The sequence below is a fragment of the Apodemus sylvaticus genome, chromosome 13, assembly GCF_947179515.1.
Source record: "Apodemus sylvaticus chromosome 13, mApoSyl1.1, whole genome shotgun sequence".
In the NCBI taxonomy this organism is placed as follows: Eukaryota; Metazoa; Chordata; class Mammalia; order Rodentia; family Muridae; genus Apodemus; species Apodemus sylvaticus.
The window spans coordinates 92,999,720-93,025,929 of record NC_067484.1 but is presented as its reverse complement, the minus strand read 5'-3'; the positions used below and the strand labels follow the sequence as shown (position 1 = coordinate 93,025,929).

The following is a 26,210-nucleotide window of genomic DNA, read 5'->3' as shown; positions in this document are numbered from 1 at the left end:
TTTGCCCATCAAATACTTACTCAACAATTCCCTTTGCTCCCCGGTTCCCTGGCTCCTCTCTGCCCCACGCTGTCTGTTTTTATCCGTGAGTCTCAAGGCTGATGTGTGTGCTTTGAAGTATTTTCAGTGGTAGGAGACCAATCTTAAGAGAGTAAGCTGTCTAACAGAAACAGCCAGTTAAGAGCTTATACCATGGTCAGTCAGGAGAAAGCAGACCTTGTCTGCAGTCATGTCTGCTTCCCATGCCTGATTCAGGTCGTGAGCACTCAGAGACCACTCACTACTGGGCACCAACACTCGCAAGTGCCTGTGTCAGAGGGCACTTGCTGCTGAACTAGAGCACTGGGCGAGAGAGGGCAGCAGATTTCCACTGTGGCGGGGTTAGGTCCACCAAGCCATGGTAGATTCATTCAAACGAGTGGAATGAGAACCGAGTGCAGCCTGCCTGTCACCAGAGCACATGCACGTGTGGTTAAGGAACCTCAGAATCAGGTCCTCAACAAAAACAGAAGGGACACTTTTTAAAGTGGAATATCCTGTCTGCTTGGTGTTGATGGTGGACAGACTTAGTATGTTCGTTAAGTTAGATCCAGGTAATAGGTTCACAGAACAAGCCAGTGGGCACCCAATCTGCTTACTGGGATGTTCTTCTCCTTCCCATGTCTATTGCCTCTCCCTTCCCAACAGTGTGTCTCATGTAGCCCAGGCTGGCTTCAAACTTCATGTAGCCAAGGATGACCTTGAGCTCCTGCCTCTCCTGCCTCTTGGTTTACGTGGCACTGGGGCTCGAAGCCATGGCTTCCTACACCCAAGTGCCATCTCGAGCTCTCACTGGGGATTTTCTGTAACTGCAGTGTTTCAGAAGAATGGAGTATCACCTTGAAGCCAGATGCACTAAGCTTAGGAGGCAGTGGTCACTAATTATACTCTACTGACTATATTGTAGCAACTATCTCTGTGAGAGTTTGGTGGGAGAGATAAAGCATGCTTAGAAAGATTCTTGCATTCAAAATGCTTCATTATCATTTATCTTATTCTCATACCTACATGTGCTTTTTGACAGACTGAAACAGGTATATAAGCAGTTGGAAAGATCTATATTTGTTACAGCTTTCCAAATAGGAGTTCTCGAATTTCCCATAAATCATCTCACCATGCAATCATGGTGTGGGTCTTTGGAAACCTCTATTTCTACTTTTAGCTGTTGCTTTATGGTGCTCAGACTGCCTTGTAATTCTGGTGTTTCTGTATCAAGCAGGACTTTCCCCTGAGCAATGGTAGACAGTTGGGTTATACTCATAGCCTGGTAAGTATTATTTCCAAAACTATAAAGCACAAGGTTGAACGGGACAGAGCTAGCTGGGACTTAGAGCTGTCAGTTGCTGCTATGACAATCTTTCTTCCCTCAGAGAAATAGAAAAATGGCTTCTTACCATGAAAGGTAGACTCTATAAGGGAATGGTGTCTCTCAGAGTCTGGTGAGAGCCTGTGGTGTGCCCCTGAGCCCCGGTCCTTTTGGGAGATCCATAAACCCCAAGAACCTCATTTTTACCATTAAAGATCTAACTGGGGTAAAATCTTTTTCAAATATTTCACCCAAACCAAAATATGTCAGTAGAGATAGAATACAGAGGCAGATAGGAAAACCTATTCATTTACCCATCTGTCAGTCAAAAGGATTTGCAGAAACAGAGCACTGCTAATGTTCTTGTTAGAAAAGATAATTTCTCGTAACCATACAGCATTTATCTTCATCACCGCTCTAGGGTCAGACCTGATGGGGCCTGTGAGGGAAAGAAGAAGACACAGAAAAGCCGGGGTTGAGCAGGCATCTCCTCGGGAGAAACTGCAGCACCCTGGGCGCCCAGCACGCTTATTGTGTAGAGTTGAACAGAGGTGCAGTTGCTGCATGCAGATGAACAGGCCAGACAGCTGGACCGAGGAGGCAGGTGTGGCTAACCTAGGCAGGAGCAGCACCCGTCTTCAAGGAGAAGTCTTCAAGCCCCAAACACTGCGGGGAAGAGAGCTAAGGCAATGTTTCTGCACACACTAACCACACCCACGCTTGGATCCAGGATGAGGGCTTTGCCGCTTCTCTCTGAGCCTCCAGGGAGGGGTGTGAGTGGCGGGGTGAGTGGTAGGGGAGGGTTTGCTCTCTTCCCATGGGTCTGAGGCTTTGGTCCTCATGGTGCTCTGGCCTATGTCCCCAGCACATCTCCATTCAGGGCGTTACTCACTCAGGGCTGCCTACAGAGTAGGGTTCCTACTTTAAATGAATAATCATATATATGCCCTAAATGTCTCAACTTTCATTATTAATATGGTATATGTCAACATACGAGTCAACATAAAAGATTTTGGGGGAGTCTTCTATAATTTTTTAAAGGATAAAGGAGTTTGAAGTCCAAAAAATGAACAAATTTTATATAAATGTTTGGGCTTCTAATTTAGAGTTCAAAATATTAATATTAGATAATATTTCTCAGATTTGGGCTGGAGAGATGGCTCAGCGGTTATGAGCACTGACTGTTCTGACTGTTCTTCTGAAGGTCCTGAGTTCAAATCCCAGCAACCACATGGTGACTCACAACCATCTATAATGAGATCTGACACCTCTTCTGGTGTCTGAAGACAGCTACAGTGTACTTACGTGTAATAAATCTTTAAAAAATATTTCTCAGATTTGAATTCACATCACATACACATACACAGATATACAGACACATATACACATACAGTTTCTACTATTCTATGTGGAAAATGGTTAAAAATTTTATTGTTGTTATTGTTATCAATATTTTGTTCCCAGAGATAGAGCCAAGGCCTTGCATGTATATTAAGTTATACCCCACCCCTTCTTTCTTAGTATTTTTTCTCCAGGAAAGAGGACCCCACAGGGTCTGAGTCTTCTCTTCTCCCTGAGCAGATGAGTTCATTGTACTCCTGGTTCCAGTGGACAAATGTCAGTGGGCCACTCTGCTCAGAAAGTCACTAGGAATCTGTCACTTGGGATGCAGTGGGGCCAGGGGGCTGGAGAACAGGGGCTGTCTTAAGTCTCTGCTCTGCCCTTATCCCTCTGTATCCCCAGGGTTGGCTGTCCTGTTTTCCTCTGTCCTCTGTATCCCTCAGGAACGCAAGTCCCTTGTGTAGAATGCTGCACTTGACTGTAACTTATGCACATCCTCTTCTATAATCTATGGATGAGTTCTAGTATCTAACTGATGTAAGCACTCATTGCACACTGCATTGCCTAGGGACTACAGACAAGAATGACATGACAACTGCCGCCCCAACATTTTTGATTCTTGGTTGAAATTTTGGATATAAAATCATCAATTTGGTGACCTGGCTATATAACTTAGAACTCAAATTGCAAAGCAGATACTTTTTGAGGAAGGAGAGAGGGGAGAAAACCACAAGAAATGCTGGGTGTTCCTGAGCTATACTTTGCAGTTTAAGAATTAGAGGTGAAGAGAGCAGGACCAGAACCCAGCTTCGTTTTTCTGTGTTTGTGTCACTCTAGTCGTAGGCAAAGAATGAGAATAAACAAAAATATTGGTCGTAGGGAAAGTAGCTGGGAACCTAGGATGGCAGTGTAGGTGGCCCTGGGGAGGAGGCTCCACCCCACAACAGCTGCTTAAGTCTCAGGCTGCAGCTCTGATCCTTCCAACACCTGGAGCCGCAGGCTCTGGCACTCCTAAGAGAAGCTCTGCGCTGTTCTGCTGCTCCACAAGGGACTTAGCACAACATTCTTAGTGCTTGCCACCAGGCTTCTGATGTATTGACGTGAATGACTGGTTGACATTCAGAGATCAGATACGGTTAAGATGGACCAGTGTGACCAGTGACCACTTGGCCTTAGAAGAGAAGGAAAATGGTTGATTTTGAGAATAATGAGCTAGAAAAACTGCTCCTGGGCAAATATGTCCACCATGTAGGTAGAAACAAGATCTACATCTTGTAGCCTTGGGAATCAAGGTCCTATAGAAATAGTCAAAGCCATGGACAACATGACTTAAATCTTTTTGGTTTTGGTGGTTCCGGGAATTGAACCTAAGGCCTTCTGCATGCTAGGCAAGTGCTCTACCACTTAGCTATACTCTCAGCCCTGACAAACTGTATCTCTCTTGCTTTTCTAGCTCTTCCACGTGGCTTATATCTTAATCAAATTTGCGAACTCTCCCCGCCCTGATCTTTGGGTCCTGGAAAGATCCGTAGACTTTGGAAGCACCTACTCACCATGGCAGTATTTTGCTCGTAAGTAATCTTGTCTTCTATGCTATGAGGGACCTTTGATTATCTGGAACTGTTTAAGACTATGGATTTAGTTTTCTAAAAAGGTGTCTTAGTGTGACTTGGTAGGGCTTGGACCTCGTAAGTTGTTCTCAAAAGAGCCCAATTTCTCAGTCATGTATATCTAAGGATCCCACGTGCAGAATGAAGGTCACAACTCCTTTGATAATAATCAAAGGAGCAAAAATAATTGCTCCAAACCAGGCAGTGGTGGTGCACGCCTTTAATCCTAGCACTTGGGAGGCAGAGACAGGTGGATTTCTGAGTTCAAGGCCAGCGGTCTACAGAGAAAGTTCCAGGACAGCCAGGGCTATGCAGAGAATCCCTGTCTCAAAAAAACAAACAAACAAACAAAAAAAAACAATTTTTTTTTAAAACTCCAACTGGTGGGAGGTGCCTGTGAGTGAGCTGCGGCTTACGCTCTCCTTTGATGAGGGGTGAGGAACAAACTCCCAGCCTTCTGAATCCTGGGCTCCATGTTACTTATTCTGAATCTGTTATCTTTGCTGTTGAACTATGTAAGTGTCTCAGGACCCCACGGTGACTCAAGGTGAGCAGCGATTTTGCTTACTTGAGACATGACGAGTTAATAACATATCTTCAACTGTGGTTCCTGAAGGGCACGTAAACGGAAACAGTGGGTAGTTCTCTTTCATGAACAAAATCTTTATCCTAAGCCTCCATCTAGAAGCACAGGAATTCTAGGTTCTTCTCTCTTAGGGAAACACAAGGCATCCGAAGTGGCCTAGGAGAAAGTGAGGTTCTATTTGATAATCTTCAATTATTTCCTTCCTAGATTCTAGAGGAGATTGTGTAGAACAGTTTGGGCAAGAAGCAAACATGGCTGTCACCCAGGATGACCAGGTGCTCTGTGTCACGGAGTATTCCCGTATCGTGCCTCTGGAAAATGGCGAGGTAAACAGCTTTGGGAGGCTGTAACGCCAAAGACTCAAGAACGGGTTGGAAGTTCTGTTTGGAGCCCTGAGTTCTTCCCAGGAAATTAGGGTTTGGGATCCAAGGTCCACAGAACTCAGAGTTCTGGTGACAGACTTAGAAGGTGGGTGGGTCACTGGTAAGTGGGGTTGAACGCTCCCACCTCTTCATGTTTCCAGCGAGACTAAGGAGGTGTGGGGATGTGGGGGTGGGGGTGGGGGTGGGGGTGCCGGTATCAAGCAGCAGCACTAAGCCCTCATGGAGGTGGACAGAGGTGGGGACAGTCAGGGTAGAACTCTATGGAAATGGTGAATATAGGAATATGAACAGACTTTCAAATCAACTCTCCTTAGTAGTGTGAGATCTTACTCAAGTAGCTCTATCCAGTACTGTCTGGCTGGTGAGCAGCTTATGTTTCAATGCATCAAGGCTGGGATCTCATCAGCTGAAGAAGCATGAATCCCCAGACCATTTGTTCTTGTCCATGGCATTTAGATCAAAGGTTCTCAACCTGTGGGTCACGACCCCAGGGTCACATGACCTTTTCACAGGGGCTGCATATTAGACACTTCCATTGTGCTTCCTAACAGCAGCACAATTACAGTTGTAAAGTAGCAAATGAATAATTGTATGGTTGGGGTCACCACAACGTGAAGAACTGCATAAAGTGCTGCAGCATTAGGAAGGTTGAGAGCCACTGTTCCATTGATTATGTCAGCCTTGTTTCCTCAAATTGACTGGACAGAATCATTTCTCTGTGTTTATAGACATAACCATAGTTCTCCAACATTTTGTAGTTTCCCCTCCATGGCCACCTGATAGAAGAGAGGTTTGAGGAAGCAACAACTTCACAGAGACTAGATTTAAATGCAGAACCAAGAACTACGAACAGTGTTCTGACTAGATGCCAGACCACCCCAGCTCACCCAGGTGCACCTTTGAGAACCAGGTGCTTTGGGAGCATGTTTTTAGTGTTTTGTGGCTACATTTTGAGCAAAGGCTTTTCCTTTGGCGTGCCTTTTTTCCTTTCCTTTCCTTCTTCTTTTTTTTATTTTTTGTTTTTAGATTGTTGTATCCTTGATAAATGGTCGTCCAGGTGCAAAAAAATTTGCTTTCTCTGACACCCTGAGGGAGTTTACTAAGGCAACAAATATCCGCTTGCGGTTTCTGAGAACCAACACCCTGCTCGGGCATCTTATTTCCAAGGCAGAGCGAGACCCCACTGTCACGCGTCGGGTGAGTCCTGGGCACCTTCATTTTATTGCTTGTTTTGTTTGCCAAATAAGTTAAATTCTTCCAAACACCTTTCCCAGCCAGTGATACTTAGGCAGAGGGGTAGTTTCTGTCTAAAATAGATATAGCTATTTGCAGAAAAGAGACACACCAGGCCGGTGGTGTAAGCCTGTAGTCCCAGCAGCTAGAGAAGCTGATGCAGGAGGATTGCAAATACAAGGCCTCATTAGCCTGCAAAACGAGTCTGTCTGAGGAAAGCCTTAGCCATTTATCTAAGCTCAGTAGTAGGAACCTGGGTTCAGTCTCAAAGAAAAGAAACATTGAAATGTCTTGAGCATGTGTGTGTATGTGTGGTGTGTGTGTGTGTGTGGTCTGATTTAGCAGCTGAGCCTCCATCACTGGGACTGTAGCTGACTCTGGCTGGTCTTTGGGAGTTTGAACTTTAGCCTTTTGAACATGAACTAAGAAGGTTCCAACAACTGCCAACTGCTGGTGGCTCCTTCTAGAGGTGAATCTGCCCAACATTTTGGATATTTCGATCTATACAAATATTTTTCAAAAAATATTTCTCCTTTCCTACACCCTGGAGGGGAAGTTTGCATATAGTAGAGACAAAATTCATTTTTGGTAAATATGTATGCTTAATATGTGAACAAACTTAAGACACTTGCATCATCTCATTTTAGAAAATTTTCTCCATACATTTAAAGCATTTGACTATTTTAATGGACAAATTCTGAAGGCTTCTAAAAACTAAGATTGGTTGATGAATGCATTCACTTTGTAAGACAAGGCACAAGTGAACGTGGTCCCATTTGTGTTGATGTCAAGGAGAAATGACAAGAGCCTAGAACAGGGAAAAGCCAAGCCCAGTCTTCTGCACGTGGGTCAAAGTTGTAAGAATACATCCGTGTTGTGCTGATGCTTTTGTTTTCTGTCCTGCAGTATTATTACAGCATAAAGGACATTAGCGTTGGTGGGCGGTGTGTTTGCCACGGCCATGCAGACACGTGCAGCGCTGACAACCCTGAAAAGCAGTAAGTGTGGCCAGGCCTCTCCTCACCTCGCTATGAATGACCCTAATTGTTCCCGAGGATGCTCACACCCTGTTAAAGACTCTAGGTTCCAGACCTCAGCAGGAATGTTTCAGAATCCACAGCAAGGTGGTGTGTGTGTGTGTGTGTGTGTGTGTGTGTGTGTGAGAATTCCCTGTAGTCTAGCTCTTCCTTTTCCTCCACAGACTACCAGTGGGTCTACAGCAGACATGATTAACCAATCATAGCACCCTATAGGTAATATGGAAGGCTGCTACTAAATCCCCAAACATGCCGGTCACTAACAATTTCTAGCTTCAGTTTGATTTTGCATGTATTTTTTTAATTTTTAAAAATATTATTTTTAATTTTCTTTTGTGAATGAATGTTTTACCTGCATATATGCCCAGTGCCTGAGGAGGCCAGAAGAGGGCACTGAATCCCTCGGGACTGGAGTTATAGACAGTTATGGTGGATGCTGGGAACCTAACCCAGGCCCTCTAGAAGAGTAGCCCATGCGGAGCCGGCTCTCCAGCCCCTGACTGTGAATGTAATTTATCTGGGGTTTCTGCCAAGCTTGATGGTTCCTCCAGGTGGGACTGGCACATTAGGGTTTGGCTGATCACGAGCACTTCCCACGCCCACTCCCCCCACAGAAAAGCTTTCATGGTTGCCCTTAAAGAGGTGTTGACTTAGTCAAATAGCATTCAGTCTCATTTAAATCCTGCTGATAGGAGGAGGACAGTGGTGATAATCTGCATGTATGAACAGGAAACCATCCTCTGCTTGAGGCGACCCAGTGACTGGATGGAGGAAGTCCATCAGTGGACAATCAGCGACACTGGTTCTATGTAGAACAGCTTTAATCACGAGTGTTTACCATCCTGACCTCGCAGCCTGGAGAGCAACAGAATTACACTTTTGATTCTGGACTTTCAAGCACTCAAATAAACAGGAGTCTGCCCAGGCTCGAATGTTGTTGTATCATAACCTAAACAGTCAGTTGTTTGAGAGGAAAATGATTGTAGCTGTTAGAACGACATAAGATGGAGATGCTCATGAAAAGGCATCTCTTGACTAGGTCTGAAACATTTTTTACAGTAGATGCAAGACCAAATGCTACCTCACCTTTAGATTGAGAATCAGTACCACATGACTTGCGCATGTCAGCACCACCAGACAGGCACCAGGCTCCTTCCTCAGCTACGCTCAGAACTTCCCTATGAATGTTCCCTACCTCAAGTTCCTCAAGCAATGGCACTTAGATATTCTTTCTGGCCAACATATGCCAAGTATTTCATTGGTACTGAGCTGAGTCTGCCTCTCCTGCTGAGAGCCCATGTAGTCTCCTGTAGGCATAATGTTATTGTGCATGGTGTGAAGATTGTCCTTGTGTAATCCAGATGCTGATTTCTCTGCTCCCATAGCTAGTTGCAATCCAGACATGGCTTTAGGTAATGTTTACTTCAAGTGCTTCCTGTTTTAAGATTGTGTCAACATATATCCTCATTTGTTCTCTGACTTGTCAATAAACCTGATCAGCCAATAGCTGAGCAGAAGAAAGAATAGGGCTGGACTTCTGCCAGCCAGGGCAGAGGGGTGGGGGTTAGGGGAAGAGAGAGGGGAGAGGGGAGAGGGGAGAGAGAAGAGGGGAAAGGGGAGGTCCAAAGAAGTCACCGTAGGAAAAGCATCTGAAGCAGAGAGAGCTAAAACATAAATATTAAAAATTAAAATAAAAACATAAATATTAAAATACAAATATCATGGGGACTTTTTTCTGGGAGGTAGGATGGATTAGAGGTTTAGAATAGATTAATAACTGCTCGGCTATGTGTTATAATCATAATATAAAAATATTAAAAAATTATATGATTTATATATATATAATCATAATATAAAAATCTGTGTCAGTAATTTGGGATTAGAGAAAGACTGTTAGCCCTTTGAAATGAACAGTCTCCAGCCATCATGCCATGCCAGTTAAATCCATGTCAGCACCTTTGCAGACAGTGGGGCAGGGAGAAGGCTGGTACCTTCTATCCGGAGTGTGACTCTTTGGTCATGCCACCCTCCAGCTGCCTCTCACAGAAGGGTTGTGGGTTCTCGAGAGGCCCAGCCAGCAGCCTGTTCCATGTGGTTTTGAGTCTTCCTTCAAACACAGTGCCCAGTGTTGTTCAATTATTGTAACATACTGTGGTCGGGGAGAAAGAACTGGCACTTCAGGAACAAAGGTTGGTTCTCTGCTATCTGCATTTGCACTTTGGCAAGTATGTTACTCTGAGTATCTTAGTTTCCATCTGTGCAATGGAGGTGATAAGGGGCTGACAGAATGTATACAAATCGCTTTGTTCTGTCTGGGATTCGCTCAGTGACTGTGTCCCAGATGACCCAACAATTGTGTGTGTGTCATATATCACAGAGGTTTTGGTTTTGATTTCAGTGCTGGAGATTTATCTCATAACCTTGCATGCTGGACTAGCAGGAACAACTGGTTCAAATAAAAACTTTACACTGGCACTGGGGATGTAGCTCAGCTGGTAGAGAATGCCTGTAGCAAGCATGAATCTCTGGGTTTGAGCTCTAGTACCACATAAACCCAGGACCCTCAAAGCAGGCATGCTGCGTACACCTGTAATCTCAGCACTTGGGAGGTATCACAAGTTCAAGGTCTTCCTCAGCTACATAGTCAGTTCAAGGTCCATCTGGGATAAATGAGAACCAGTCTCCAACAAAACATCTAAATCAAACCAAGACAAACTGCTTTTCAAACTCAGGATGCTAAGACAGGAGGATTGCTCTGAGTTTCATGCTATACCACCACCACTGTAGGGTTGTGGGGTCCCGTGTCCACTCTGCCACAGGGCATGGCCGCTGGGGAGGCAGGATGCGGGGAGTGACTGGGCTTACCTCATGCTGTCAGTGGGTTGTAGGGAAGCCCTTGGACACCACCCTGGGGGTAGGGAAGCGCAGCCTGAGGTGCAGGACAGCCGGATCTGGCTCTGGCGTCCCTGGGCCTGCAAGGAAACAGGGCTGGGCGGCTCTCAGGCTCTTGGACATCCAGGAGCTGCTGGATGCCTTGGAAGAGCTGAGAGTGGAATGGGGCACCGTCCCCCTCTACCCCGCAGGCTGGATCTAGTCTAGGACTGGGGGGGATGGAGGATGGGGGAGCTTTGGCTGGTCCCATGGGGGAGTCTTTGGCTTGACAGTGGTGGGCTTGGTAGGTGGCTTTGTTGGGAGCTCAGAGAGGCCTTCTACAGGAGATTAGACGGCGGTTCTATAGACAAAGGCCTCCTCCATGGCTCCCCGTGGTGGATCCCAATGAAAAGAGGCAGTCCATGGTCTTAAGGCATTTATTGTCATGGCAGAAAGAGGGTGTGTAAAACTGTACCCTACTTCCCAGAATGGCCCAAGTTAAATACCTTTTTCAGGGAGGAGTGTCTGGGAAGGAAGGCTTATTGGCGAAGCCACCAGGCCTTTAGGTACCGCATTAAAATGGAGGTCTGTCTTGAGCCTACATGACTTTAGGTCACATCTTCTACATGTGGAGGGGCTTGGGACATTGCTCTTACATGACTGATGGCCACAAATCTTTGGGGGCTGCGGCTAGTATGGGCCTGGTGCCCAGGAACAGGCAAACTCCTACCATCCCTTCAGGGTCTCTGCGGTTTCTAGCGTTAGCGCAACTGGGGACCAGGCTGCCTTTCACAGTCCCACATACCACCACACCACAACCACCACCACACCACCACCACAACCACCACACCACAACCACCACCACAACCACACCACCATACCACACCACACCACTACCACCACAACCACAACCACCACCATACCACCATACCACACTACTATCACCACAACCACAACCACAACCACCACACCACAACCACCACACCACAACCACCACCACACCACTACCACCACTACAACCACACCACTACCACCACATCACACCACCATACCACACCACCACACCACTACCACCACTACTACCACACCACCACACCACTACACTGCAATCACTACACTACCACACCACTACCACCATGCCACCATACCACCACACCACCACACCACTACCACCACATCACCACACTACCACACTACCACACTACCACACCACCATGCCACCCCACTATACCACTACCACCACCACTTTTCAGTTACCAAAATATTCTTTGCCTTTATGCTCAGGTTCCGGTGTGAATGCCAGCACCACACCTGTGGGGACACGTGTAATCGCTGCTGTGCAGGCTACAATCAGAGGCGCTGGCGGCCCGCTGCACAGGAGCAGCCCAATGAGTGTGAAGGTGGGTGCTGGGTGAAGAAGAGGAGCCCTCTCCTCTCTTCCTAAAGAGAGAACGGGATCCTGTCAGCTTTAAAGACTCAGTTATGTTTGATATAAGGTATTCCCCCCTTACCCTACTTAAGTGCTTCAGACTTCCAGTGGATGCTGAGAGCAGGGTCAGTGGGGACCCTGGGGTGAGCTATACACTTTCCTACACACATGGTTATGACCCTGGGGTGGGCTATACACTTTCCTACACACACGGTTATGAGAATGTTAAATTTGTAGATTGAGAACGGTAAAAAGATGAAGAGAAACTAATAATAAATAGTGTTGTAAGGACAGCAGATTGTGATGACTGGCTGTTGTGTCCATGTTTGCACTTGAGAGCCTTTATCAGGTAAACCAGGGGTTAACAAGAACCTAAGGAGCATGCGTGGTGACCCGCAAGCCGATCTCACCGATCTCATCGCCAACACGAGTCCAGACGACTCCTGGGCTGGCGCAAAGCACTTTGAAATACAGGCTGCACCTTTGCTGCGCTGCCGACAGGACATACAGTTTGAAATACAAACTGTTTATGTCTGTGACTCTCTACTTAATAATATATGTAGGCTTTAGGCATCTCAGCTATGGAAAATATAATCACTGACGAGAGGGAACTGGCACAGGGAAAATATCAGGCTTAAGGGGAAAGCATCCTGAATTCAATTCTAAGAAGAAAAAGGACTCCTTAATAACACGCATGATGCTTTCCTGTTTGGGGGGGGCTGAGTGGTTTAGCATGTCGGCCTTCCTATACACTAAGTAAATGCTCTGCCTCTGAGCCATACGCCCAGAAATCTTAAGTGCCTTAGAGCCACCTCAGCTGTTTCTTAGGGTGTGGTATCAGATGGACTGCAGAGAGAGTGGTTAAACACATAGTGGGACACTGACTCATAGTAGGACGCTGTCATGGATTAAATCATGTGGAAGGGAGGAGAGAGACCAGAAGAAAACGAGGAATAGCAAGAGCTGCTTTTTAGCAGAAGTAGAAAGTTTTAACAGGTGTAGTAGAATGTGAGGAAGTGGTGGTTTTACTGCGATACAAACACCAACGAAAGCGACTTAGGAAGGAAGGCCCCCTCCTGACATCTTCACGTAGATAACTGAGTTCTGTCACGTCAACTTCTGAGAAACATCACATGTTCAGACCATATCACTGAGCCGTTACGGACATTTTAATCACATAGCTTAGTGGCTGTGCTAGGCATGCTTTGACTACTCAGGTTAATTTTATGCCCTGATCTTTTTGACCGATGGTTTAGGTATTTGTTGACATTCTTCCACAATCACTGTGAATTCTTTGCTTTCACTCTTGGCGGCATTCAACATCGTAGGTAGGAATTCAAGTCAATACAGCGAGGGTTTGTTGAGGGCCACTGTGTGCCTCGAACTAAGTTCCATAACAAAATACATACAAGCCCATCTTCATAGGATGTATAGGCAGCCAAAGGTATTGTTACTTATCTGCAATTAGATATACATTATACATAGACCTGAAATTAAAAATTTAGACCATTGGCTGAGAGTGTAGCATTTGGAATCAAAGACAGGCCTGACTTTGTACTCTCTTGTTTATGAATTTGTAGCTATGGATCACCACAGTTTTCCTATCTGTGGTATGGGGTTAGTGGCACCTACCTTAGAGAGTAGATTAAATCAACAATTCACATAAATACATTTCACAATATATAAAGAGTCAGATGACAGTCTGTGGCAGCACCAGCAGTGGCAGTAGTCTATGTACATGACTGATTGGCATTAGAGTCATTATTGCTATAATTATACATCTTTTTAAAAAGAGAAACCTTTCACTTACTATCAAATGGAAGGAGCTATAAAGTACATACTATTATATCATAGTATTCGTGTAAAAGAATTCCCTGTAATTTTCCACAGTGTTTCAGAACAAACTTTATTGTAGGCCACAAGCAGAGGTCCTGTCTGGGATTCACTAAATGTTGCATGACAGCTTGACCAAGAGTGCTTTGTTCCAGCCTGTAACTGCCACGGGCATGCTGTGGACTGTCACTATGACCCAGATGTGGAGCGCCAGCAGGCCAGCTTGGACAACAAAGGCGTCTACACAGGTGGAGGGGTCTGCATCAACTGCCAGGTGAGTCGCCTCTTAAAGTGGACAGCAACCTTGGCCTTGGCCTTATGAAGCCCATTTTTAAACAAGTTCCACACTTACAAGAAGGGATGAACTTGAAAGTGCAAAAGCAACCGGTCTGTAAGGTCTTCTTAATCCACTTGTATAAGGCTTTTCATAAATGGTCCTAAGACAACTAGATTTTATGTGGAGAACTTGAGCCTTAATCCCCACTCAGATATTTGGAATTGATTTGTTATTAAGCATAGACGTAAAGTAAAGCTAGAGCTATAAGTAGCTTAGAAAAAAATTACAGAATCCCTGTGAGGTTCAGAAGCAGAGGAAATGATCATGGAAGGCTGTAGTCACAGAAGAAGAAGAAATCAGATCTCGCCGAAATGAAAGACTTCTGCTCACCAAAGACACCAAAGGAAACAAGTAGGCAAGTGGCAGATGGGGAGAACATTCACAAACCGTAAGTCTATCCGGGTCGGGAACCACGATGAGTAATGACAGTGACCCCAATTACACACAATACTGAAACAGCCTCTTACAAAGGCCAAGTATGTGAAGACCAGTACACTGCTGGCCAAGCCTGCAGTGCTTCAGTCAGGACAGAAACGACAGTCACACCCACAGAGATGCATCTCCTCCTCTCACCCAGATGGCAGATGTTCAAAAGCTTGAGACATGAAACAACTATGCATACCACCCACTGTCCATAGCAATATAACATAGTATACCACGGCTATAGCAAGGGCCCGACGGTTTGTAAAATGCAACGAAATATGCCCCTTCCTACACTGTGATAAACCCTACTGGCAATTTATCTACAAGAAATGGAAATGTTTGTTTTCAAATCATTTGGAGCAGATAACGTGGAGAGAGCCTGAAGTGGAAATAGCCTTGGTCATCGGTAGTAAGACGGAGGGACAAGAGCTCGCTTGCTTGAGTCACAGAACACTAAGAGCAAAGAGGACCTTGGATTGATGCTATGTTACACCACTAGGATCTTACGAGCAGGCAGCACTGGAAATCAGATTATACAAAAGGGTAGTGTTGCGTGGCAGCCATTGGCATGGAATTCTAGAATTCCACACAAGTTAATAGAGAACAATCAGCATGTGATTGGCTCTTAGGAGGTAGGGTGGGAGGGCTGACTGCGAAGGGATGTGGGAATCTTTTGAGCTCATGTGTTGTTTATCCTGAGATAAGAACCTGAGTTTCTATTTACTTATTTATTACATCCCAATTGCTGCCCCCTCCAGGGCCTCCCCCTCATAGAATCCCTCTCCCATACCCATTCCCTTCTCTCCTCTGAGAGAGAGGGTGGGGTCCCCTGGATACCCCCCCCCCCCGAGAAATTGAATTTCTTATTTGTGTGTATTTGTCTGAACTTGGTGAATGTATTAAGAGTTTTGTATGTGTCAAATATACTATGTAACTAAAAAACAAATTCATAAGCATATATTAAAGTCCAGTTAGTTAAATCTATGCTTCAGTATTCAGTGGAGGTGATTGATGCCTGAAACACCTGAAATAATCTATAGGTGGGGCTTGTACGACTGTTCACTGTGAGACTAGAAATTTCCATAACAATACTAAACTGAAAATAGGAAGGCATGACTTCCAGAATGACTTGTCTAACTGAGTTGTCTCCTTCTTGACTTGTTCCGTGTGGTAGCACTAACAGTGTAGCACGGCTGTGAAGACTGTCACTGACCCGGGTTATTGGGGTGCTGCATGGAGGTATCCTACCTCTGTTAACCAAAATGCAGTTGACCCTCCCCTCTGAAGACGGGGCTTTCTAAGTAAGTCTTAAGCTTGCTCTCTAGTTGTTCATATACACGGTGAGGTCAGTACAGTGTTGGTCTCCTATTCTGGAACTGTCTCTGTTGTACGTGTACAACTTTTAAAACAAAGAGATGGGATCCAGAATCAGAACATATGGTTCTATTCTGCCCCAAATCCTACAACACAAAGAAAAGATATTTAAAAATCAAAGTGCACCCTCATTCCAGAATCCATTATAAAATGAAATGAGGAAGAACTGTCATTTGACAAGACCAGCAATCCCAAGGGACTTGAGAAAGGAAGGAAAGAGAGCACACACACACACACACCCGGCAGGGCACATGACTCAGCGTGGGAGGGACATGTGGCATCCCCGAGAGGCAGTGGAAGGGGCTGACTGTGGGGCTGGAGTCAAATCCCAACACGTTATTGAAATTTATAAAATGACCTGTGCTGAGCATAGCAATATTTTCAGACTTGATATTATAAACATTTTAATTTCCTGAAGCCAGTCTCTGACTTCGGTGTAATTTTAGGACTTCTGTGAAGATGGAGGCAGATTCTAAGCTTCTTGGTGGAGCACACACGAGACTAGATAATTAGAAATGAGTGAGTGTGGGGAGACCCATCTTCTGAGGTATCAAAACTGTTGCAAATCCATAGTTGGGAATGGAGTTGGCACAGGGATTAGTCTGACAGAAACTAACACAACTTAAGCCAGTTCATGGGAATGTTACAATTTGATTTTAAATGTCATGCAATTTATGACAGAAAAGATGGACATTTTATAACTTGTTTTGGGACAGTTGGTTCTTTTCTTGGGGAAAAATTAGCTGTCTATCTTAGGCCATGCACGCAAGAATGTTGGAGTCTTCACTGATAAAGGAAAAGAAGAGAGACTACAAGGCCATTCAGCTGAGTGGTCAGTTTGGGGTTTGCTGGTAAAGAACTCATATCTTACAGCACATCCTGTCCCCCCAGAATACAGTAATTGGCTTGCTTCCCCCATTTCTGTTGAGTTCCCACAAGTAGAATATGATGAATTATCTGCTGTCATCTCAGAGTGCACAGGGGGCTGTCCCTAGAGACCTCACATAGTATCAGTTTGTATCGCAGTAACAGAATACCCAAAACTGGGTAGCTCAGAAAGAAGAAACTTACTTTCACACAGTTCTAAGACTGTGAAGTCTAACACCAAGATGCTAGCAGGTTGAATTGTCTGGTGAGGCTCTATCTTTACATTGAAGGAAGAAGGTTAAGAGGGCCAGATTCTGCAGTCTCCCTTCTATTGACCTTAATCCACACACAAAAGACGAGCCTTTGTGCTGCTCATTTCTCAAAGCTACTACCCCTTAACTCTGTTACACCTACCGTTGTATTTAAGCCTGGATTCAGATTCTTACCCTGAAGAGGAAGCAACTACCAGAGGCAGCTATGGTCACCTTTGGTGTTGAATTATTTTATTTCTTGGGCTTCCCATTTTAATTTTTGGGTCATGTTGTGAGATAGTCAAAGTAAGGTAGCCAGTTTCCTGAGCTGTGGCATTTGAGTAGAGGCCTCAAGAAGGTAAGGGAATGAACCGGGCATCCGTCGAGGTCATTGGAATAACAGATGGACATAAGGCCACGGTAAGGAGCAAGATTTCAGGGTAGCTGGAGGAGAAGTGAGCTGGGAGAGGAGACAGATCATTCCAGAAATTCACTAAAGTCCAGTTCATGTGGACTCTTGTAAGGCGATCCATTTCCTTACAGGGGCAGGGTGACCAAACAATGACCCTTCTGCTTGTGTTTGAGGCTTACAGATATGGAGGGTAAAACGGAAAATCCATTTCCTTACAGGGGCAGGGTGGCCAAACAATGACCCTTCTGCTTGTGTTTGAGGCTTACAGATATGGAGGGTAAAAGGGTACAGTCAGGGAATTGAGTGCAAGAGACAGTTAGTGTTTGCCTAAAGGTCAAAACACACTGGAAGAGGTCCCTGTGGAGGAATGCAGACCTCAGAGAGTCTGAGCAGAGCCTGGCTTCTAGGTGAGCACTCCATAGACTGCTACCCTGAGGCAGCAGGATGGCCAGCTGTAATGTTTGCTGTGCAGGTATGAGGACTTGGGTTTGAGCTGTAAAACCCACATGAAGAAGTCAGGTGTTGACTAGCAAGATGGCCTAATGGACAAAGGCACTTGTAACTCAAGCCTGAGGACCTGAGTTTAGTCCTTGGAGTCCACAGTAGAAGGGAAGGAACAACTCCAGAAGGCTGTTCTCTAACCCCTGTATGTGTACCATGCAGTGCACACACCCCTGTCTCTGGGTTGGGCCAAAGCATTGGTTTTTTGCTGTAGAGGATGATATTGCACTCACTCACCTGATATCTGAGGGTCTCCTCTGATGTTAAGTCTTGTGCAAGCACAGGTTCAACCCCCAATCCTCCCAGCAGGGCTGCTTCCTATAGACCTCTGCTGTAAACCTGAGAAGTCACCTTGACTCTGGCGTCTTGACTTGCCTGTAGTCAGTCCAGCCAGGACCCTGTTGTCTATAAATGCAATAGTGTGAGTTGCCTTCAGGCTGTGGAGGTCTTAGAAAACCATCATTACTCAATCTGTAGTGTGATGCTTGGTGTTTCACTGCTAAGCATGAATTGGGACAGAGAGCCAAGGCTACCCACCTCAGAGAACACTTCTCATGACCTAATCTATTGGATTGCAAGCCAAGGTTAGCTGGAGGTCCTCTGTGGTAAGCCATGGTAGCAAACAGTGGTAGCAAGTGGTGGCAATCACATGGAAGACCGGGTGGGCCCCAGCTGCTTAACTGTTCACAAGGTTCTTGATGTGGGCTGGAGAGATGGCCAGCATGGTTTTGACCTCAGTGCTAAAGTGGATTCAGGCTTTTAGCCCACAGGACAGGAGTGGTAAAAACAAGGGTCTGAGGTTAATAAAACCCTGCAGGGAAAGGACCAAGACTAGGCCTTTGTTTTCCATTGTGTTTCTGTGCAGGTTCTGTGGTGACGACATTGGATTCGTCCCTGTTACTTGCGTTCGTTAGCAGGACTCTGCCAGTGCTTTCCCATGTTGGAGGGAGATAGAACTGAGCTTGATTTATAGCTCGTATTTCTTAGAAACTGATGATATATGCTGAGTAATCGATTTTGTGGCAATTGTAAGGGTTAATTAGCCATGGTCTAGAAAAAGCCACCTGACTCTGAACTGAGCTCTGCGCATGCGCATGCTCCTCGTGCGCACCTCATGCGTGCGCGCCTGCTCCTCATGCACGCTTGCTTGCACCTCGTGCGCACGCTGTCCATTCACATAATAGAAATGTCCTGGGAATAGTTTCACGACAAAAAACACAGATAAAATCAGAATGACTATAGACAGAGATCTCTAAATTCCTTCCTTCCAAAATTAGAAAAATATTAATACACATGTACCATATCATTCTTGAGCTATATCGGGAGTGGTGGATATCCAGTCATTGGTTCCCCTAGAGCAAAGCTATAGGGACTGGCCTGAAGCTATGGGGACAGGGAGGGGTATTTATTTATTTTCTTACTCAGCTGTCCTGTTCATTGAAGCAGTTTTTGTTGTGAGAGGGAAAAGCCAAGCCTGCTCATTTATTGAACCTTTCCTTGTTTCTCTTTCTCATGTGTGCGGTAGGATTTCGTAGCCAAGGCGAAGTCAGTGTCCTGTGACACATTTTGAATCCTGTGATAGTTTATGTGATAGAATTATTTCTGTGGCAGATCATCACAGAATAAAGAGCTTTGGACTTCTCTGGTACTCTTCTAAGTTTTTTTCCTTCAATAGCACAACACTGCGGGCGTGAACTGTGAAAAGTGTGCGAAGGGTTACTTCCGGCCCTATGGAGTTCCAGTGGACGCACCGCACGGATGCATCCGTAAGTCCCATGTCGATCCCGTGAGTATGGCAAGCTGTGTGTACCGCCCCGAGGGTGTCATAGACTCGGGACCAACTGACAGTCTGCCCCCTTGCCTTCCTGCTGTGGGCACTGCTTCGTCATAGTTGTCTCAACTCAGGCGACTTCATACTTTCTCTGAGCCCCAGAATTCTTATACATTAATGATAATGATAACAAATAGTATTTCATAAATATAGGTGAAACGCTATCAAAGGTATCTAGGCAAGCACTTAATTCATTGGGTCAGTCACTATTAAATCTGCAATAAATGTTGCTTCTTCAGTTTTCTACCGTTTTGACATGATTCTGTGACCTCAATAATTCCAAGTTTGTCATAATTAGAATCAAAACGGCATAGTACTAAGTCCACAAAGACTTAATAAAATTCGTAGTATTTAGCTATAATTGAATGCTTACTGTGTACGAGAGACAGCCTGAGCCAATGGGTATAGCTAAGACGTGTAGGGGCAGATCTGCTTTATTGGGCACAGTGAAGGACTGACTGATCCTTTGGTGTTTCCTCTTAGCTTGCAGCTGTGACCCTGAACGTGCAGATGACTGTGACCAGGGCTCAGGCCGCTGTCACTGTAAGCCAAATTTCTCCGGAGACCACTGTGAGACGTGTGCAGATGGCTACTATAATTTCCCGTTTTGCTTGAGTAAGTATCCAGGGTAGAGGAGAGTCCTCCTTTCTGCCCCATAGGCAGCCTTCATGTGTGGACAATGGGGGCATGGAGGATAGGAGGGGCCAGAGAGTGATGCTCGGATGCATCCGTAAGTCCCATGCCGGTTTCCTGAGTATGAGCTGTGTGTACCTTCCTAAGGGTGCAGGTTATATTTACATGAAAGCATTTCCCTAAGTTGGGATGACATATTTTAGAATTGTGTTTAGCTTGGTGTCGTACTATAGACATCACCATTTTGATAGGTCAAAGGTCTCAAATGCTAGGAAATTCATCTTGGTAGTAACCCATGAGCATGACTTAATAGACCTAGCATGTCATACTTCAAGGGGTTGGGGGACAAGGAGTATTTTTTCTTTTCTGGTAAACCAGAGGGCAAGCTGTCAGGGCCTTCACTTCCTCTCCACACCCCTACTGTAATGATCTGAGCGAACATTTTAACATCCTCATGAGGCATACATATGTATATATGATATGTATGTATATATAGCCTGTCTCAGAAGAAGTGTGATACATTATGTCTTGGAGGAAGTGGGGACCGGGAACCTGTTCCAGGCTCCATGTTGAGTATGTACCTGCACTGTTCTAGAGCAGTGATTTAGGTAGCAGTCACTTTTACTGTGGAGATGCTCCTACTTTGGATAATCAAATACATTTACAGGAAACAATGTCTTAAGCCAATGACACTGTTTCAGGACCTTATCCATTTAGACTGTGACTACGGGATTGGAGCAGAGCAGAAATTGCCTGTGCTATTTTAGTGGAAAAAAATAAGAAGACACTTCAGTTTTTTAATGGAATAAGCAAAAATCCAGGAGAAAAACTTAGAAAAAAGTATGTTTTTTTAAAACTACTCTCAATTTTAATAATAAAAAAAAACAAGCGTAAAACTTATGTTAAAAAAATCTAAATTCTATTTTTGTTTAGGCACAACTACTCTTTGGACATAACTGTTATGAGCAACTTAATGATCATAAGCATGAAACTCTGACCATTTCTGTTTGCTGATCTACAAAGCAGCCTAACTTCAACTAAGAGGCATGCTGGCCACAGAAAGTGCCAGAACCATTCCCTGAATCGGTCTCTACATGTCAGCTTTCACTGAGGGAGGGCCCTTGTTCCAGCTCAGCGTGATTCAGTGGCTCATGCTACTGTCTCCTTAATCTTTTTTTGTGTTTTAAAATAAATTGCTTTGTAGGAATTCCAGTCTCTCCTGACTACACCCTGAGTCCAGAAGATCCAGTAGCTGGCAATATAAAAGGCAAGTAGCATCCTTTTGGTTTAATGTCATTATTAAAATACTATGTACCATTCCCTTTCTGGTTTCTGAGCACAGTGCCAAACCCACTTGAAGGTCTGGAGTTCTGTGGGGCTTTCGCAGATGTCTCCTGGCCACTCTTGATTGTAGTCTGTGTTTTGAAGGGCACTACCCAATTCAAGGACACTGGATAGAGTTTGGATTAGAGATCACTAGTTTGCTCAAAAACCTTTCATCGTAGCCTCTCTGTCATGCTGGGGCCCTGTCCTACCCACAGGAACTGAGTGCAAGTTCTCCATCTGGGAAGCAATCTCAGGAAGGGCACAAGAGAGAAGGGCTTGGAGGGAGCACGGCGCAGGCGCATTGGCCAGGCCTGTTATCCTGTACCTGGGCTGCGCGCCGCCGGACGGTATCAGGAGATGAGGCAAGACTCGCTTAGATGAAGCCAGGGAGGCAGTGGCCCTTGGGAAAGCTGCCTCCACGGCGTGGCCTACAGAAGGCTGGGAGCACTGCAGCCAGAAGCAGGTGCCCTGGACACAGAGCAGCAGGTGTGTTTGGGAAGCATCCTTTGGGGTGGAGAAGTGGGTAGGAGCAGAGGATTTGGCGCAGCACCTACAAAATAATCATTTGTTCCACAAGATTCCCTGTTATCAAAACACCAATCTGGTTGCTAAAAGCTTACTAGTGCATAAAGAAAAATTCCCAGAATTCTTAGAGCTTCTATTCCTATGAAGTTTGCTGGGATAGAGATGGGATCTCAGAACTCAAACAATTATGTATATGTATATGTGTGTATGTATACACACATATACATATATATGTGTGTGTATGTGTATATGTATACAGATACATACACACATGTATACACACATGTACACACATACACATAAGCACACATGCAAGCACACATATACCACACACACACAAAATAAACAAAATTATGTTTCCATTGTGCTGTTTTGCATTCTCTTGCTGGACCAAGATATTAGATAAAATCAACGTAGAAGGAGGAAAGTGCACGCTTTGTTGCTCTTGTTGCTTTGGGCATGTTGAGGCACAGTACATGGTAGGAGAGGCCTGTGCACCTCAGGGCAGTCAGGAAACAAACAGGAAGAAAGAGAGAAATGGGGTCCAATTTCTTCTCTGAGGGGACATCACAGTGACCTCAATTCTTTTAACTATGTCCTGCCCCTTAAATGCTCCAGCACTCCTGAATAGTGTCTCTCTTCACCAAGGGACCCAGGAGGCCTGGTGCCTGGTGCTCATGGCACTGGGAGAGGGGTGGGAAGGACATGTAGTTTGCGGTGTATGAGCACCAAAGCTCCTGTTCTGCATCTGAGCAGGAATTTTGTAGTCATATGGTAAGTCAGGCTCTGGGCAGCAGATGGAGTGCTTTAGGGGAAAATATGGCAGAGGGGAAAGTTGGGGAAAGCGAGGTTTACAAATTGAAATCATCATGCTTGGCAGAGTCCTTAGGATAGGATGTCCAGTAAGCAAAAGGCCCACAGATGTGACAGTGTGGCTAGGAAAGTGAGAGTGGTGGGGAAAGGAAGTGGTGGGGCCTTAGGGGAACCTTTGTCAGCTACTGTGAAAAATTAGTATTTGGCATGAGATAGAGTTCTGCACAGAGAGAGACCTTTCATGTAAGGGTCCTTATGGTGCTGTGCTGAGAGCGAATTGCAGGGGAGAAAGGCAGTGCTGAACCCAGCGAGAAGCTACCACAGGCATCCAGGAGGAAATGGCTGTGTTGGAGACCATCAGTGGAGGCATCAGCGGAGGTGACAGCAGAGGGGCAGGATATCCCCCCCCCCAGAGAGAGCCAGCCAGCCTTGGGATTTCTACATTGGGGACAGACTATGTGACAAAGAGAAGACTCTGGATTGACTCCAGGATGCTGGGGTTGTACACACAGAAGGGAGAAGCTGCCTTTTATTGAAACGGAAAGGCTACTAACCAAATGTGGGCTGTATGAGTGGGAGCAGCCCAGGCAGGGGCAACCACAAATACTTGTGGACGCATTCTGTACTCTGGCTGTTTCGCATTTGCTCTGTGAAATAAGAAGCAAATGTGTTGGGTCAGGGAATGAAGAAGGTGAAGAGGGCTTGGTGCGGAGGAAGAAGGCAGGAGAGTCACCCAGGAGTGTGAACTTAGGAAATGTCACAGGACTGCCAGGTGGCCTCACTCAGTCAGTCTTAACTGGATCCCTGCCTTAGTGCCACTTCCTGTTCTACCCACTCCCAACTCCTTTGACCAAGCCAGGGAGGTGTGTGACAGTGAGGAAGGTATTGTTTCATACTTTGGGCATACGGGCTGGCAGATGGTGGTCACACTTGACTAGGTGTGTAATCCCCTTAGTGTGGAGGGTCTGTGGCGTGATGCCCATAGCAGGAATGGGCAGGCATCTGATTCTGTATATTAACTAGAATGGAACTTAGAACAGAAACATTGGGAGCACACAAGAACCTTTAGATCTCCTATTGATAGCCTGTTTACAGTAATCTCTTTGTTATTCAATTTCTTCTCTCAGAGGAGGCTTGTGGTGACCTCAGAAAGATGAGTAATTGAGCTTGGAGAGAAGTTCAGATGTCTGCTACAAAATACCAGGGAAACCTTGAAACATGGCCTGGTGACAAATAAGTGTTAGCACAGTTAAGTTTGAGGATTCAAAGACACAGTGATCCACTGCAGGTTGCTGGCTTATTAATTCATTCTAATTATTTATTTTTATGTTAATATGTCTATATAAGTCTGTGTATGCGTATGTGTACAGCGTTGTATATGCGAGAGCTTCTGTGTACACGTGTGCATACCTGGAAGTTAGAGATTCACAAAGGGTGTCTTGTTCTTTACCTTATTTTGAGACGAGGCCTCTTCTTGAACCTGGAGGCCGACAATTTGAGAAGAGTGGTCTGCCTGCAAGCCCCTGGGATCCTCTCGTCTCCATCTCCTAGCATGTGCTCCTATGCCTGGAATTTTACATGGTGGCAAGGGTTCACACACATCTCTCATGCCTATGCAGCACAGACTGATCTCCCAGCTCTGCTAATCCATTCTAAAACTCCAGGTTTGGGACTTAATTATTGGCAGAGCATATTAGAAGTACAAATCTGACAGCCTTCTGTGCACCACCCGCTAGGAGAGAGTGATCTCTCAGCAGCGCTTTCACTTCTGAGCCCAGAGGTGAGATCTCCACCTTCTCTCTGGAGGGGACCAGCTAGGAGAGCACACAGGGCCTAAGATCAGTGGAGCAGCTGGGACAGAGGTCTTCCTTCCGCCATTTATACCAGGGATCCCGGAAACCCCACAGCCTTCTGTGCATAGCCCGCCAGGAGAGAGAGATCTCCCAGCAGTGCTTTCACTTATGAGCTCAGAGGAGTAAGGACACAGGCTTACAGGCCCACAGGAGGAATAAACTCCAGCCAGAGACAATAATACCAAATAGCACCAGAGATAACAAGATGGCAAAAGGCAAGCACAAGAACAGAAACCAAGGCCACATGGCACCATCAGAACCCAGTTCTCCCACCACAGCAAGTCCCAGATAACCCAACACACCGGAAAAGCAAGAGTTGGATTTAAAATCTTATCTCATGATGCTGATAGAGGGCTTCAAGAAAGACTTAAATAACTCCCTTAAAGAAATACAGGAGAACATCGGTTAACAGGTAAAAGCCCTTAAAGAGGAAACACAAAGATCCCTTAAAGAATTACAGGAAAACACAAAAAATCAAGTGAAGGAACTGAACAAAACCATCCGGGATCTAAAAGTGGAAGTAGAAATAATAAAGAAATCACAAAGCGAGACATCTCTGGAGATAGAAAACCTTGGAAAGAATTCAGGAGTCATAGATGTAAGCATCAACAACAGAATACAAGAGATAGAAGAAAGAACCTCAGGTGCTGAAGATACCATAGAAAACATTAACTCAACAGTCAAAGAAAATGCAAAATGCAAAAGGCTTGTAACCCAAAACATCCAGGAACTCCAGGACACAATGAGAAGACCAAACCTAAGGATTATAGATATAGACTAGAGTGAGAATTTACATCTTAAAGGCCCAATAAATATCGTCAACAAAATTGTGGAAGAAAACTTCCCTAATTTAGAGAAAGAGATGCCCCTGAACATATAAGAAGCCTTCAGCAATCCAAACAGACTGGACCAGAACAGAAAGTCCTCCCAGCACATAATAATCAAATCACCAAATTCACTAAGCAAAGAAAGAATATTAAAAGAAGTAAGGGGAAAAGGGCAAGTAACTTATAAAGGCAGACCTACCAGAATTACACCACACTTCTCACCAGAGAAGATGAAAGCTAGAAGTTCCTGGGCAGATCTCATACAGACCCTAAGAGAACACAAATGCAAGCCCAGGCTACTATACCCAGCAAAACTCTCAATCATCATAGATGGAGAAACGAAGATATTCCATGATAAAACCAAATTTACACAATATCTGTTCACAAATCCAGACATGTGCTTTAAGATTCTTTGCTTTAAAGGCAGGTACACACACACACACACACACACACACAGATACCCATACACCCCCCACATATACCCATGTATATATCCCCCCACATGCATATACCATATATATACACATACACATACACAGGTGGAAGGCAAAAGCTAACACTTGAGGTTT

General features: G+C 45.2%; 1 protein-coding gene across 2 annotated transcripts in view; it reads left to right on the top strand.

Annotated features, from left to right (window-relative positions):
* The window catches only part of Lama3 (laminin subunit alpha 3), a 233,592-nt gene that overhangs the window by 48,024 nt on the left and 159,358 nt on the right, over positions 1-26,210 (top strand). For both annotated transcript variants that reach the window (XM_052155507.1, XM_052155506.1), the window contains exons 3-11: positions 4,140-4,257; positions 5,090-5,208; positions 6,292-6,462; positions 7,405-7,496; positions 11,691-11,806; positions 13,824-13,942; positions 19,509-19,599; positions 20,148-20,279; positions 21,502-21,564. In XM_052155507.1, the coding sequence (XP_052011467.1) occupies positions 4,140-4,257; positions 5,090-5,208; positions 6,292-6,462; positions 7,405-7,496; positions 11,691-11,806; positions 13,824-13,942; positions 19,509-19,599; positions 20,148-20,279; positions 21,502-21,564 (1,021 nt within the window). The remainder of the gene's footprint in view (positions 1-4,139; positions 4,258-5,089; positions 5,209-6,291; positions 6,463-7,404; positions 7,497-11,690; positions 11,807-13,823; positions 13,943-19,508; positions 19,600-20,147; positions 20,280-21,501; positions 21,565-26,210) is intronic.